The sequence below is a fragment of the Psammomys obesus genome, unplaced genomic scaffold, assembly GCF_907164565.1.
Source record: "Psammomys obesus unplaced genomic scaffold, mPsaObe1.curated_primary_1811, whole genome shotgun sequence".
In the NCBI taxonomy this organism is placed as follows: Eukaryota; Metazoa; Chordata; class Mammalia; order Rodentia; family Muridae; genus Psammomys; species Psammomys obesus.
The window spans coordinates 5,852,554-5,869,806 of record NW_026586550.1 but is presented as its reverse complement, the minus strand read 5'-3'; the positions used below and the strand labels follow the sequence as shown (position 1 = coordinate 5,869,806).

Below are 17,253 nucleotides of genomic sequence, written 5' to 3'. Positions count from 1 at the left end.
TGGCTTGGCCCGCCCCATGAACTGCTGGAGCATGTGAAGGGGCTGGTCCTACAGATCCAAAGCTTCAGGATCTCTCTGACACAGGATCTCTGTGAGGGGCCCTGATGAGGATCCAGTATTGACAGTGTAGCCAGAGGCCTCGAACCATACTAATGACTCATTGTACTGAACATTTGCAAGTAAAGCTGTTTGGGTAAAAGGCTATACTATGTGGCACACTATGACATACCCAGCTTCCACAGCAAGCTTTTTTTATGTTATTTTTTCTTTTTTGTTGTTTTTATTCTTAATTTTTATTTTCTTTTTGGGGGGGGTGGTTGCAAGGGCAGAAGGCAGATATGAAGGGATGGGGATGAGTGAGATTGGGGTTCATGATGTGAAATTCACAAAGACTGAATTAAAAGTTAAAAAAAAAAGGACAAACTCAGTGTTGGGCTTGGTAGTATAGCTCAATGGTAGAATTGCTGGCCTTGCATGTGCAAAGTCCAGAGTTCAATTTGGTCAAAGGAAAAAAATTCTTTTTTGATCCTGATATAAAGTGCTTCATTCAGGTAATTCAAATGAAGACATATTAATGAAGAGATAACTTACAGAAGTATGCTCAGTGTTGACGGAAAGAACTAGGGATGTTGAGGAAACAGAGACTCGTAATAGCAGAAAGCTGAAGTCAAGGAGTGAGGAGAAGAAAGTGTTGTTAGAGCCTGGAGAGAGCTAGAGCTACAGCTATTGAGGTTTATCATCCAAAGTAGAGAGGAAAAATTAAGCCTCTTTCGTCTCTAACCTACTGTTTCACAGTAGAACCCACTTGGCAAGATGGCCTTATTGGTGCACTCCCTAGGGGTTGGCCTCAGCATTGAAAATACATGGGGAAGGAGAAGGGAAAAATCAGGACAAGGGATCTGGATAAATAGCACCTTGAAAAAGCCTTCCAGTTGACATGAGACAATCCATTAAGATTCAGTTGTTATCAGTGGAACAGCAATCCAGAGGGCGAGTGACAGTGAACATACGTCTGTGACATCCTCTCTCTGCACACCTCAGCAAGAGCATGTCTAACACAGCAGACAGTGCACATGAGCAACTTCCCCTTATGATACTTCTAGTTCATCTCTTTCTTATCACAGAGTTTACTTTTAACTAGATAACCCCTTGAGAAAGTTCTAGCATGTCTCTTAATTCTAATGCACAGATGTTAACCTATTCAGGTAGAACACGGCCAAAGAGATGACTGCAACAAGTGTAATGCCTCCATGTACACAGCTCTGTTGAGAGTTCATGCCTTTACACCCTGAGCCCCTTATACTGTGTAATTATGGAGCAATGTGTTGTGTTCACTGTTCTTTTCTTGAGACAGAGTATCAATATGGAGCCCCTTGCTTGTCTGAAAATAACCATCTGAACTAGGCTGGCCTCAGAATCACAAAGATTCACTGCCTCTGCTACCACACCCTGCTCACTGTTCTTTTTGAAGCAAGACTAATTTAATTATCAAAATATACCCATAACTTGAACTCATTTTTTCATTTTCTATTTATCATAATGTCTAAGTATATCATAGGCCTATGAAACAAAAATACCTATTGTCAGATAATTTCTATTGCTCCCAAACCATATTTTTAGTAAAACATTTAATATTAACAAGATCATTACTTGAATTAAATGATATGACTTCTAACACCAGTTTACTGATTTGAATTCTCTGAGCTAGTCTAGTTATTTATAATAACTACCTAAGAAATTGTTCAGAAAACTGACTTTCTGCTGGTAATTGATGTTACATAGGAAATCTAATTTCCATCCTTCTAATCCTACCTACTGTGGGGTACATTAACCAGTGGAAAAACAATTCCTTCAAGGACAAATTCTAGACCAACAGTAAAGAGTTTCCTGAATGTCAATGAGACTCACCATCTCCCATAGTCAGTTAAACTTTTTTCATTCCCTCCACGATCTTAGGAATTTCCATTATCTAAACTATATCAGACCTAAATTTCCCTAGTGTCTATTTAATTTATTTCTTTTTGTTTTGCCCCTGTTGAATAGAACCAGATGGTAATTATTCTTTTTTAAAGTTACGACTCTTGCCAAGTCATAAATGGTGATTAAAAACAGTAATTTGGGGGCCAGAGGGATAGTCTAGTAGACACAGTAGTTTGGAAGACCTTGGTTTGATACCCAGCACCCATATCAGGTGGCTTACAACCATTTGTTCCAGGAGATCCAATACCCTCTCCTGGCCTCCTTGGTGTGCAGACACCAAGCACACAAGTGATACACAGACATGCACACATGAAAAACACATTTTTAAAAAATTGAGAAAAGTGCGAGGTACTCCTTACTACCTGCAGAAGAGGCCTCTGCACCCCCAGAACCTTCATGGTGTCTGCATTAGCTAGGATTTTCAAGGGGTCTGATGTTTTGGTGACTCCTTCAATCTCCTTGTTGATCTCAGCCAAGACCTGATTAAGGAAGATGGTTTTGATATACATGGTGAGAAACTCTCGAAGAGGACACTGTTTAGCAGGGCCAAGTCCCAGGGCATGTTCAATCTCCTGAATAAATCTGGAAGACAAACATGATAAAAGAGTGGTTACATAGATCAAAAAAACATAAATATGACACCACACAATCATATCTGTAGGCTCAAGCTGTGTCCCTGGCAACAGCAAGCTCATCATTCCATCTCAATACAAGTCTCAATTTTTTCAAAGATAAGTTATTTCACTAATTAAATAAAACAGAATGGAACAGAAAAGCATGACTTCTGTGTGGGTAGAACAAAATACTTTGGTTAATTCTCAAAAGAAATAAGCTTTAGGAGTCAAAGGAAAAGTACGATAAACAGAAAACAAAATTATAGGACAAATTAAAGAGCATACCCATAAATAGTACACATTTATAGTTAGTGGGCGGGGCCTAAGAGCATCTTTCATTTACAATGATACTGCAGGCTAAGAAAGAGAAAGGATAGAATCTAGAAGACAAAGGAGGATTTCAACTTTATTTTGAATGTTTTTTCTTTATTCAAATATTTAAGGTATATGTACCATAATGCTAACAGCTGTCCTAACCCACAGATGAATATATATTATTGTTTGTACTTTTCTGTAGAGATAGGTACCTTGTTTTCAATGGTTTAATACATAAAAATTTAACTTACTATAGTTCAGTTAAATAACATCAACCCTTAAAAACATAGTTTAAATCTTATAGAATCACAGTACAGTTAGCATCATGCATTCAGTGTAACCACATAAAGGATGTTATCCCTTCAGAGTCTGAGTATAAGTAATTGCTGGACACTGTGTTCAGTGAACAATCTCTTTTTTCCAGTCTATTGCAAATGGCTATTGTATACCATCTACTCAGTTCATGTACACACAATCAAGTATGTGGTTTTGTTGTCTCCTAGTCACCAAGTCAAAAGGCCATGTGGCATTTTATAAAAAGCAGATAGCCAGAATAATTGACTAATACAGATAAAACTCAGGAACAAAACTAAATGAGATGATATTGGAAGTGAAAATAGAACTGAATAGAAATCACATTATAGAAGAAATACATGACCATTACATTTTTGACACTGCCATTTCAGAAACACATGCAACCAAAATAAAACGTCACAATACAAAGCCAGAAATTGGTTGTGATGGGAGGATAAAAAGAAATGGGTCACCAAAGTAAGTAATGCTGGGAACTCCTGGAGTTATTTCATAGCAATAGAAAAAATAAAGATAAAATGCCCACAACTGACTAAAGTGTAGAAGTAAAAGAGATGCACATGCAGACCCACAAAGTCCTTGGGATGAAGCCAGACGCACCATTCAAGTCCATTTTGACATTTTTAAATCACTTTCTGTATTTCCGAGGTTTCAGACAGTGAATACATTTTAGACCGTAGTTTCCTTGCTTTTCATTTCTACATATGTTTACAAGTGGCAGTAAGAGCTTTTAATGTTTTTTTTAACTTTTTTCAAATTTTTTACTAATTACACTTTATTCATTTTGTATCCCCCCATAAGCCTCTCCCTCCTCCCCTCCCCATCCCACCCTCCCTCCCGTTTCTGCATGCATGCCCCTCCCCAAGTCCACTGATAGGGGAGGTTCTCCTCTCCTTTGCTTTTAATGTTTTGACAGATCTTTCCAACAAACTAATCAGGAATAGCTTGCATTGTTTTCTTACATGGTCATTTTTACAGTTTCACAATGTTATGCAAAGCAAGGGCTGCTTGTAATGCTTGTTTAGAAAAGAGAAGATAAAGAGAATCAAGAAAAAAGGGGAAAAATAACCGGAAAAGCACATATTCAACTTATATCACAAACGTTGTTTAGAAACAATATGAAAAACTCAAAGACCTTATGGAAAGATCTCCCGAGCTCATGGATCGGTAGGATTAACATAGTGAAAATGGCTATTCTGCCAAAACCAATCTACAGATTCAATGCAATTCCCATCAAAATACCAACACAATTCATCATAGATCTTGAGAGAAAAATTATCAACTTCATATGGAGAAACAAAAAACCCAGAATTTCCAAAACGATCCTGTACAACAACAGATCGTCTGGAGGCATCTCCATCCCTGATCTCAAGCTGTACTACAGAGCAATAGATATTTTATTTTTGACAAAGAAGCCAAACCCTTTCAGTGGAAAAAAGACAGCATCTTCAACAAATGGTGCTGGTCCAACTGGATGTCTACATGCAGAAAAATGCAAATAGATCCATACTTATCACCCTGCACAAAACTAAAGTCCAAGTGAATCAAAGATATCAACGTAAAACCAGACACATTAAATCGGTTAGAAGAAAAAGTGGGGAAGACCCTAGAACTCATTGGTACAGGAGACAACTTCCTGAACAGAACACCAACAGCACAGGCTCTAAGAGTAACAATCGATAAATGGAACCTTATGAAGCTGAAAAGCTTCTGTAAAGCAAAGGACATAGTCATCAAAACAAAACGACAGCCTACAGACTGGGAAAGGATCTTCACCAACCCTACATCTGACAGAGGGCTGATATCCAGAATATATGAAGAACTAAAGAAGGTAAAAAGCAGCAAATCAAGCAATCCGATTAAAAAATGGGGTATAGAGCTAAACAGAGAATTCTCAGTAGAGGAATAGAGAATGTCAGAGAAACACTTAAGGAAATGCTCAACCTCATTAGCCATCAGAGAGATGCAAATCAAAACGATCCTGAGATTTCACCTGACACCCACCAGAATGGCTAAGATCAAAAACTCAAGTTACAACACATGCTGGAGAGGTTGTGGAGAAAGGGGAACCCTCCTCCATTGCTGCAGGAATGCAAACTTGTACAACCACTTTGGAAATCAATCTGGCGCTTTCTCAGACAATTAGGAATAGTGCTTCCTCATGATCCAGCTATACCATTCCTAGGCATATATCCAAAAGAGGCTCAAGTACACAACAAGGATATTTGCTCAACCATGTTTGTAACAGCTTTATTTGTAATAGCCAGAACCTGGAATCAACCCAGATGTCCCTCAGTTGAGGAATGGATACAGAAATTGTGATACTTTTACAATGGAATACTACTCAGCAATTAAAAATGAGGAAATCATGAAATTTGCAGGCAAATGGTGGGATCTAGAAACTATCATCCTGAGTGAGGTATCCCAAAAGCAGAAAGACACACATGGTATATACTCACTTATATAGACCTATAAGATAGGATAAATATACTGAAATCTATCCACCTAAAGAAGATAAACAAGAAAGAGGACACAGGGTATGATGATCAATCCTCACTTAGAAAGACAAATGGGATGGACATTGGATGTAGGAGAAAATAAGTAATAGGACAGGAGCCTACCACAGAGGGCCTCTGAAAGACTCTACCTAGCAGTGTATCAAAACAGATATTAAGGCTCATAATCAAACCTTTGGCAGAATTCAGGGAACCAAAAGGGAGGGGGGAGTTGATAGGACCTGGAGAGGACAGGAGTTCCACAAGGACCAAATATATCTGGGCACAGGGGTCTTTTATGAGACTGTTTCTCCAACCATGCACCATGCATGGATGCAACTTAGAGCCCCTGCTCAGATGTAGCCCTTGGTAGCTCAGTATCCAAGTGGCTACCCTAACAAGGGGAACAGGACTGATTCTGACATGAACTCGATGGCGGGCTCTTTGACACACCCCCCAGGGAAAAGCAGCCTTACTGGCTACAGAGGAGGACTTTGCAGACAGTCCTGAAGGCACCTGATAAACCAGTATCAGATGTAAGGGGAGGAGGTTCTCCCTTATCAGTGGACTTGGAAAGGGGCAGGGAGGAGATGAGGGAGGGAGGGTGGAATTGGGAGTAAAAGAGGGAGTGGGATACTGCTGGAATACAAAGTTAACAAACTGTAACTAATATTAAAAAAATAAAAATTAAAAAAAAAAGAAAAGTGGTTGAGGAGCTGGAGAGATGGCTCAGTGGTTAAGAGCACTGCCTGCTCTTCCAAACGACAGGGGTTCAATTCCCAGCACCCATATGGCAGCTCACAACTTTCTGTAACTCCAGTTCCAAGTGTCTAACATCCTCATAGTCATGTCCATAAAATAAAATTAAATAAATTACTAGAAATAAACAAGCAAACAAACAAAGAAACAAAAAAAGAAAAGTGGTTGAAGCCAGGAAAAGAGCATTTAGAATAAGAGAAATACAATGTTCATTAAACACAGGAAAAATCTCAAGGTTGTAATAAGACAAATAAAAAGTACCCTGACATTCCAATTTTTTAATTAATATTTGTTTATTAATTACAGTTTATTCACTTGGTATCCCAGCTGTAGTCCCCTCCCTCGGCCCTCCCCATACCTCCTGCCCTCCCTCTTCTCCTCCCATGCCCCACCCCAAGTCCACTGATAGGGGAGATTCTTCTCCCCTTCCCTCTGACCCTAGCCTTTTGAACCTACGTGGCAGGCCAGATTCCAAAGGTTTTAAAAGCATACTGTGTTAGTATGAGTGTAGGAAAGAGTCATCTTTCAGTAGCACTGGTGCATGGAAAAGAGGCACAGTGCGTATGAAGCACGTTGCAATATTAGTGAAAACTGCACATGGATTTCCTTTTCACCCAGAAACACCACTCTGGGAAGTATTTCCAAAGGCTAAGGACAGAAAATAGCTTTAATGTTGAAAAATTAGGTGAAGAAGAAGGAACTGTGGTGCACTATATACGGGAATGGTGTGCATCCCTCTCTGGCCAACAGTTTGCAGCTCACAAGGTTAAGTTAAAAAAGGGAGTGAAGATCAATGTGTATTTGGTACTATATAAGAACTATATATTCTCATTGTACATGGTAGTACAGAGCCTCACAAAAACCTGACAGACACCTGAACGAGATGGATAGAGCTGAAATCGGGAAGTGGGAATGAGAATTTTCAATGGTTACTTTTTTTAAAAAAATGTTTGGTTATTACAAACTGAAGTGTTCATTAACTAGATTAAAATTAAATTAGAAAAATTTTAAATTGCCTATTTATATCACAGACTAAACTTTGGAAATTATTTAGACCACATTTAAAGTTTAATTCTTTAAGTTTTGTTGCTTCACCTACAATTTACTCAATAAATGAACATACTAAAGAACATCTTAAATATCAGTTACTCCATTGATTGTGCTCCTCAATCCCCAGCTCCCCCTTTCCACCCCTCTTTGTGTATGTGTCTGTGTATGTGCACAATATGAGGAAGTAAAGGGCATGCATATCAGGTTTTATAATGAAAATAGTGACCGAAAGAATTAAGGAAAGAAATGGGAAACTGAAAAGAGAAACAAGACTTCATAGCTGATTTCAACAGAGAAAAGAAAAAGAAGACCTTGTGAAATTTTAAATAGATGGTGAGTGGTAGAAGGCATGGAAAGTGAGAGACAAAAATACTTAGCCACAGCCATAATTTGAATTTATAATTCCATACTGCCCCTCTGACCCCTTCTGACTCTGTGGGACTTGCAAAGGAACCCTACCTAGGCCATTTTGGTCCTCTCAGTCAGTCTCCATAGGAAACTGTTTTGTTGCTCATCTGCTAAGGGACAGATGAGAAAAGCTCTTTGTATCAGAATCCCATTTGTTTTCTCTGGAGGGGCTAGAAAAAGTTTCTGAGCTGAAGTACTTGCACCTTCTTTTCAACATCTTTACCAACTGTACAAACAAACTTTTTACTAGTCAGTCTGTCCTCAGAGTTTTCTCAGTAATCTTAGATTATCCACATTTTCTTTCTCTAGTAACATAGTTGTCTTTGGTGTCCCTAAAACATGAGATGGCTTCAAGCAGCACTGGCTGAGGGGATTCCATCACTTTCAGTAAGCCATTTCTCTTGAATACAAACCACCCATTCCCTACAGCATACACATCTGTCTCCAATAACACATCCATGTTGATGCTGTCATTTTTAACTTGAGGGAATCCGCTTAACATGTTTCCAAATCTGCTCTCAGAGCTTTGAGGGATCTCAGCAGAAAGCAAGAAACATGGGAGAATGAAAGAAAAATCAAGGTAATTTCAGATCTTTCTTTAGTCAGAACACTGGAAGAATGGCAGTTACCATGGTGGGAAATGGTGGTGGGGATATTTTCATCAAAGAATAGCAAGTTGAGTTAGATATGAGAAATAAACTCAGGAGATCTACTATACAAAGTAGAGACCGAAGTTAGTGCTTGGTATACAGTGAAGCACACAATAAGATTTTAAGAAGTTCTAGCACAAATTAAAGTAACCATCTGAAGGGGAGCATATATGTTTAGTTTGGGTTGGACGTTCTATATCATGTTATACACACATTTAGAAAATTTAAAATACGCAAATACATGGGTGAGCTGTGCTTGTTTAGACAAGAATGATACAGAAAAAGACTGTTTCTAAATGGAGCAATAGCTAGGTAAGTGTGGCAGCTGCTGTCATAGTTGGCAGTGTTCCTAGTGTGCAAGCATGAGTGAGGATGGAGACTCTCTAGCAGGACACACTGATAGATTAAGACTCTGAATGCTTCAGAAACAAAGAAAGAAAGAAGTACAGGGATGACCAATCTTCCATGTGTCCTGAAGTAAAGTGCTAATTGTGCCTACATGGGCAGAGTAGACTCTTGGGAGAAATATCCTGAATACAATACAGAAAAAAAGAGCACATCTTTTGATCTTAACCCAGAGTTCTTGAAACTAGGCTGCAATCTGCCTGACAGACACTGCCCACCTGCCCAGAGTTTGGATTAGAGATCCCAATGAACAATTTAAAAGAGGACCACAGTACCTCTGTCATCCTTACCACTCTAGTGTCAATAGGTTCTCTTTATCAAAGGGCATTCAATAAGTCTGTCAGTTGTCACTCTGCCTTCCTCTGGGGGCAATACGGCTGTCCACATTAGCTTCCCCTCCCCTTTCACAGAGAATAATAAACTGTCATGTGAATGAATACATGATTAAGTCAAGCATCTGTTAAGGAACATTCTGCTTCTGGTGAGCTACTCCAATAAGTACAAATATTTTAAGTAGCTCCTGCTATATTTTTGTGGGTCAGTTTATATTTTATTTCCTGTTCTTCTTGCCACCATAACACACTGTCTGGTTTTTTTTTGTTTTGTTTTTTATTTTTTGCCTACCCATAAGCATTTAAAAAATGGTCTGTTGAACATAAGGCAAGAGAGAGAGAGAGAGAGAGAGAGAGAGAGATAGGGGAAGAGCATCAAAGGTCCTCCTTGCCATCAAGGCTCCTCCTAAGCTCTATGGAAGTAGAACATTAAGTGACTGATAGTGTCAAGAGAATCCCCTTAGGAATGAAAACACTTCAGAGTTAAGCTAAAGCAGATGGAACTCTCTGAAAGGGGTGTTACCTAATTTCTAGAAGTGCTGTCACACTGGGGATTTCCCAGACCTTCCAGTGATGAGTAGGCAAACACAAACTACAGGTGCATCTGTGGCACGGAAAAGGAGACAATGAGAGTCAAAGAAACAGATCTGCATAATGCTGTGTGTGGAGAACCCAATATACGATTTTGAAGACTGTTCTCCAAATAAGCCTCCTCAACCAAAGGTTGTCAAACAGGAGAAACCATAAAGCAAAGGATGAGCACACATGACTAATTTTCACTGCAAGCTTAAAACATGGGTCTTATTCTCTAAATTTAGTATTGAGAGTTGTGTATTTATAAATATTAAACTGGATATTTTCATTTCATATCATTATTGAGGGGGACCTTAAAGTCTGTGCACTCATACTCGTATTTTTTTTAACCGATGTTTTCTTGTAGCAGGTTATTTTTTCTTTAGAATACACAAATGAGCATCCACTGCTGACATTTCACCCAGTATTTTCGAAGTTTTTATCTTGATGTGGTGCCCATCTAGGGAATTTATAAACTAATTAAAATTTTACTCAGTCATTGCAAGCCCCTTGCTTAGCCTAGACTCCTAGCACAAATTCTATTTTATTGTAAAGCATTATTTTTGCTTTCATCTCAACCAAAGAATTGCGGCTGGTACCAGCTGGACATGCCATCAAACATAGACCATTTACACCTACTGCAGGCATGAAATGAGAGCAGCAACCTTTATTTATCTGAATGAGAAACAGCTGCTTGAAGTAGACTTTTATTAGGATGAGGTCTATTCCAAATCCTTACTGTGCTTCATTTGTATGGGAAAAGAAATCAACCTTTGCCTGACAGTCAGGAACTCTATTTCCAGATATGAGCTCATTCCTGTGCGAAGAGCTGAGAGCTTTACTTAGACAGAGGCATGTGGGACTTTGGAGTCTAAACCAACTGAGGCAATGAGAAATGCTGTAAACAACTTGGTCTATGCAAAGAGGCAACAGAGCACACGTGACCTCTTAAAGACATAGTACATATATACCTGATACTTCTCACACTGATATTTAAGGCAGAGGAAAACTGGGAGACAATTTGGGCAAAGAAGAAGCCTCAGCAGAAATGATGAGGTATAGTCAACTTGTATTATCTGAGTCAAAATGATTGCTTAGAAATGATTTACAAGGGACTCATCCAGAAACAGCAGTAACAGGCATACTGAAAACCATCAATCCATGGAACATGAAAGCTGAAGAAAAATCCATAAAGGTTAATAAACATTGGAGCACATTTGCCTCTTAATTCAGGGGAGTGAGCCACTGGCACATCGAGGAAAGGCTCTCCCTCAACAGTCTGTGATTGCTCATGCTGAGTCTAACTATGGTCTGTGTCTTTTGTATATAAAGATTTTCTGGGGAAAAGTACAAAATAAGCTCATCATTGCAGCGCCCAATCGTGTCCTTGGCTCGAGCCCCTAGGAGACAATTTGCTGAACTAATAAAATCAGAAGGGGTTTGAGTGCTCTTATTTGTGATGAATGAGATTCATGCCTGGGACTTGAGAGAAACGAGATAATGATCATTAAGTAATGAGAGAAGAGAGTATTACCTATGAAATTTGGACTTTGCAGGCTTACAAACAAATTTAACTTTTAAAAATCTTGCCATGAGTGAATTGTAAATGATTTGAGACTATGTTTAAGTGCTCCCTACAGACTGAAAAGCACTTTAGAAAAAATGAAGTAAGCCTTTATAAAATGACAGCCATTAAAATTTTTAAGCATATAATTTAGAAATTGAAGAGACTTAAACTCTAACCTTTAATATAAAACAATATATTTCCTTAACCCCTCAAGATGCAAGTAAGTCAATAATATGAGTTACAGAGCCAAGCTCAAAGGCAAGGTGGCAATCTTTCTATTCTGATGGGCTGAATTCTGTTTTATTGCTTTACTTAAGTTAAATACCTTATGTTATTATATAAAAGATAAAGCTGTCAAAAATTTCCAAGACGAATTTGGCAGACACAGCCTACCACGTGGTATGGAAATGTGAGTGCAGCATCGCTCATGCAATTCCTCTGGTATTGGAGGCCAGTGGCCTCCTGACACACTGTATCACTAAAGGCACAGGATGTGGCCAACACTGGGCCTCTTGTACATCAGTGGGTGCGGTGTTAATAACTATTCACAGCCACCTAGCTCTTACCATATCTGGTTCAAAGAGCTTTATAAGGATTCTTCAATATAAATTTCAAAGGCATTCAAGGAGGACTGCATATTATTGTCTCCATTTTCAGAGGGTGGCACTGAAGAAACCACAAAGGTAGTGCTGTGCAATCACTGAGCTTTGGGTCGCACAGTCCGCACGATGCTGCAGAGTGAACACTCCCATAACTACCATTTGGAAGCAGAAAGGATGGCATCACACACTAAAGTACTTTCTCAAGATTAAACAGCAGGTAAGTGATAGGGCTAAAATCTGACCTTGGACAGCATGGCTTCATGCTGGACCTAAGCCCATTCTAACACACTCTTCTCTTCTAATTCTCGGGCATTCAGCCCTAGGATCAGGATACCTGAGGCAGACTATCCATAGACACAGGTCAACACTGAAGTGTAAAGTGTGTAGAAATGTGTGGATAGAGAAGATTATATATCTATATCTATATCTATATATATCATCCCAATAAGAATATTTTGCTAAATCAAGAATAAATATTTATCTTAAAATATAGTAAATCTTATCTTCAGCTTAAAATGATGGTCGCTGACCTGTATTTCCAATCACCTGCTAGGCACTTTCAACTGGATCTCTTCAGGATGATTCAGAGTATGTCTCATCTGGAAGAACTCTTCACTGCTGAGTTCCCATTGTGTTTTTTCACTTCTCCCCTCAGATCTCCGTATTTATATCATCACAATCACCGTGGGTCAAGTTTAAAAATCATCTTTCGCTTTTTCCTAGCCTTGTTATTCATGCAAGAATCTTCCAGGTTTAGAGGCATGCTTTCTGTCCAAGCTTACATATGTTCATTTGCTCACTGCTAGTTTATTTGGGCAATATTCATGGAGCGTGTATATCATGCTATCCATGGCTGTAGGTGCTAAAGCAAACACAATGAGAGACCAGGCTCCATGCGCATCACTGATGTAGCATTTGGCATGGACAGTGCTAACTCAACTAGTTCAAGGCTGGAGCTCAGGAAGACATTCTTGCACCTCCATGACTAACGTTCACAACTTAATTCAGGTTCTAGTTAGATGAGATGATGCAAATAAATAGTGAGAAGTTAGTATAATGGCATTTATTTCCCTGGCTTCCCTGACACAATCTCCTACCTGATTTTTCCCAGTTTTTAGAAACCTGCTTCCTTTCATTTGTCATACTAATTTCACCAAAGTACAGAATACAGAGGTACTTACATGTCTGTAAATGTGTCCTGCTCTCCCTGGCCCCCAGGTCACTGCACAGGCCTGGCCATCCCCCTGAGCACCCTCCCTCCACCGTGTCCTAAATGATATATGCACAGAGCTAAGACTTAGGTATCCCGTATCTATTGGGCCTATGCTGGCTGTCCTGTCCCTACACCCCATTGCACTACAGCTACATAACACTCTGGGGGAGGAGACTTCACCCCATTAGTCAAAACAGTCTACATTCACTGTAGGGAGTTTGGTTTTTAGTAGGTGTATATATGCAATGTCTAACCCACACAAAAGTAAACCTAGTGCTTTTTCTCATCATGTCCACATAGTATTTTCAGTGGGCCCTAAATTTTCTAAGTCGTGGCAGAGCAGCTAGACTGGAGGGTTACAAAACTGTCATTTTTTTTTTTTTTTCACTGCAGCCTTTGGTTAAGGAGCGATTCAAAGCATAGAATGTCTCTTGGCCTCTAGGTTGCCAGTGGTAAAGTAACTACTTTAGTTCATTACTTCACAGCATTCCTCATTTTCCTACCTGTTATTTTCTATCTGGTAATACAATCAGCTCCTTCCGAACAAGTAATTGTATTTTATATATCTCTGAATCGTGCCTGAAGCATCCAAATTAATTACATAGTATACAGTTAATAAACCTTCTAATAAATAATAATAGTGAATTATTATTATAGCTTATTTAGTCTCGGTCACTAAGGGCTATGACTTTTTAAAATAGTCACTACGTGTGGGTTATTTTCATGTTTTCTTTTGTAGATTAAAATGGTTAGATAAACAAGATGATAAGAAAATTAAGGTGGTGCAAGAAATATAGCAAGGTGTAAAATAGATGATGCATGCATTAATTTAAATGTATCAAAATGAGGCATTAAAGACAAATTATCAACATATTAAAACCGACTCTTGCCCTCTCATGTGATGCTCAATGAATTTGGCCTGTCCTGAACACCACTCAGGTATCAGTAATAAAAATCAATAATAGAAATAATACTGGAAATTTATCATGTATTAAAAAATCATGTGTGTACTTGTTGGGACGGGCCGTTTCACACATGAACTCAGAGCTGTGACTGACTGCAAAAGACATGCATAAGACCAAACCACCTGAAACTCTGGGTGGGGTGTGGGTACCTGAAGTTCTACCCTGAGCTCCTCAAAGAGCTGCTAGCAAATAATATCTGATGGCAGAGGCAGAGGTAGTTTTCATCAGGGATATGGACCCTGCATGGCTGCCCATTCCAGTGGTTGTCTCTATACCCAGGCACACAGTGGCAGTACTAATTGTTGACGTTGGTTAAAGGAAAGAACACAAAGTTTTGAAGGAAAAGTGGTGGTCAGGAATGAGAACAGTTAAATTGAGGAAACAGAGGACTGTATCTGATCAAAACACATTATATGCATGTTTGAAATTCTCAAACAAAATTAAAAAATCATATAATATATTTGCTGGATGAAATAGATAGGCTACTTGGTTCTTGTCCAGTGTTTCTTGATAGGATGTTTTTTTTTATTATGCTTAGTAAATGAATGCCTTGGAACGCTCAGCTTGAATGATCTCTAATGAGCCTGTTTGGCAGTAACCTTGTTCCATGATCTTAGCTTAGATTATGCTTTACCCATTTTATCTTTACCATTACTTGATTAACTGCCAATCTTAATGTACAACAATCAAAGAAAAAAAGTACCTGCAAAATAATATATTATCCCAGCAAACAATAATGAGATGAGCCCAGACACACAGTATTGATTGAATCCAGAGCCTTAAACTCTTCTAACTTTATCTTGTTTTATTTGAATATTTGCTTATTACAACTCAGCCATGATCATTTTCTCATTCTACTGCACTACATGCATTCTCCAGGACAATATGTTTAATGAAGCATCATGCAAAAATTCTCTCAAAACTGCCATCATACAGTGCTATACATCCTTCTTGGACTCCAGTGAGTCCTTTCCTACATGGGAAGAAAGCATTTTCTGGAATCACTTTAACCATGCATTATTCTCTCAGGGTTTTAATACAACAACATGAGTCTGTGCAATACTTATCTAGGATAAAAAGTGAAGCAACTTGAGTATCTTTAAGCTGTCTTAGCCAGTGTTCCATTCTTTCCCTTCCAGAGATATTAGAGAGCTCTTGCTTTACAGTTTCATAAATGTGTTTATTATTAACCAGGAACCAAAGACTTTTACTATTCCTTTAGGTCCATTTCCTTCAAGTTCTCTACACTAAAGGTAAGTCGGATTTTAAAATTCTGCTCACAAAACCAAGGTATAGAAAAGTTCAAATTATCACACCTGTCTACAGTAAGGAAGGGAAGGGTCCTCTGCCTGCCTAAGAATCTGCAAGTAGATATGTACCAATGAACAGCATTTCCAAAGAAAATCTTATAAAAGAATTTTGATGTCAATATTATCGATTCCCACAGAACTAACACTGCCCCATGTTATTCTGGTGATAGCTACTAAAGTACAGAACAGGTAGCACAGCTGTTACTGTTTACAACAAATGACTGCTCAGTATCTTACACTTTGGCGCTGAGTGTTGCCACTAACTGGAACTGAATACACGAGACAGCAAAGCCTACAGAAATTGTTTTGACAGAAAAAAAATCCAAAGTCAACTTGATTTCATCTGAGGAACATTTTCTATTTTCAAAGAATGAGGAAACTTTAAACAAGATATGCTTTATTATAAGATAAATACAAAGTCTATCTTGATGTAAAAAAAAAATTGGCTAATGATGTTGAGCATTTAAGTGTTTCTCTGACATTCTGTATTCCTCTACAGAAAATTCTCTGTTTAGCTCTGTTCCCCATTTTTTTAATTGGATTACTTGGTTTGCTGCTTTTCAGCTTCGTTAGTTCTTTATATATACTGGATATTAGCCCTCTGTCAGAAAAAGGGTTGGTGAAGATTCTTTCCTACTCTGTAGGCTGTCGTTTTGTTTTGACGGCTATGTCCTTTGCTTTACAGAAGTTTTTCAGTTTCATGAGGTCCTATTTATTGATTGCTGCTCTTAGAGCCTGTGCTGTTGGTGTTCTGTTCAGGAAGTTGTCTCCTGTACCAATGAGTTCTAGGGTCTTCCCTACTTTTTCTTCTAACTGATTTAATGTGTCTGGTTTTACGTTGATATCTTTGATTCACTTGGACTTTAGTTTTGTGCAGGGTGATAAGTATGGATCTATTTGCATTTTTCTGCATGTAGACATCCAGTTGGACCAGCACCATTTGTTGAAGATGCTGTCTTTTTTCCACTGAAAGGTTGTGGGTTCTTTGTCAAAAATAAAATATCTATAAGTATGTGGGTTTAATTTTGGGTCTTCTATTTGGTTCTATTGATCCACCACTGTTTCTATGCTAGTACCAGAAGAATAAGAAAACAGGAAACAAGCTAGAAACCTGCCACGGAGGGCCTCTGAAAGGCTCTGCCCTGCAGACTATCAAAGCAGATGCTGAGACTATGGCCAACTGTTGGGCAATGTGCATGGAATCTTATGTAAGAAGTGGGAAATAGTAAGATCTGGAGAGGACAGGGACTCCACAAGGAGAGCAACAGAACCAGAATTTTGAACACAGGGGTCTTCCCAGAGACTCATACTCCAACCAAGTACCATGCATGGAGATAACCTAGAACCCTTGCACAGATGTAGCCCATGGCAGTTTAGCGTCCAAGTGGGTTACATAGTAATGGGATGAAGGACTGCCGCTGACATAATCTGATTGGCCTGCTCTTTGATCACCTCCCCCTGAGGGGGGAGCAGCCTTACTAGGCCACAGATGACAATGCAGCCACTCCTGATATGATCTGATAGACTAAGATCAGAAGGAAGGAGAGGAGGACCTCTCCTATCAGTAGACTTGGGGAGGGGCATGTGTGAAGAAGGGGGTGGGAGGGTGGGATTGAGAGGGGAGGAGGGGGGCTTATGGGGGAATACAAAGTGAATGAAGTGTTAACAATAACTAACTAACTAACTAACTAACTAACTAACTA

The 17,253-nt window shown here is 38.9% G+C and overlaps 1 protein-coding gene across 1 annotated transcript in view; it reads right to left on the bottom strand.

Moving 5' to 3' along the window:
* Exoc4 (exocyst complex component 4) overlaps positions 1-17,253 on the bottom strand; it is an 824,181-nt gene that overhangs the window by 244,502 nt on the left and 562,426 nt on the right. The window contains exon 11 of the mRNA XM_055602012.1: positions 2,343-2,562. Coding sequence (XP_055457987.1) covers positions 2,343-2,562 — 220 coding nt within the window. The remainder of the gene's footprint in view (positions 1-2,342; positions 2,563-17,253) is intronic.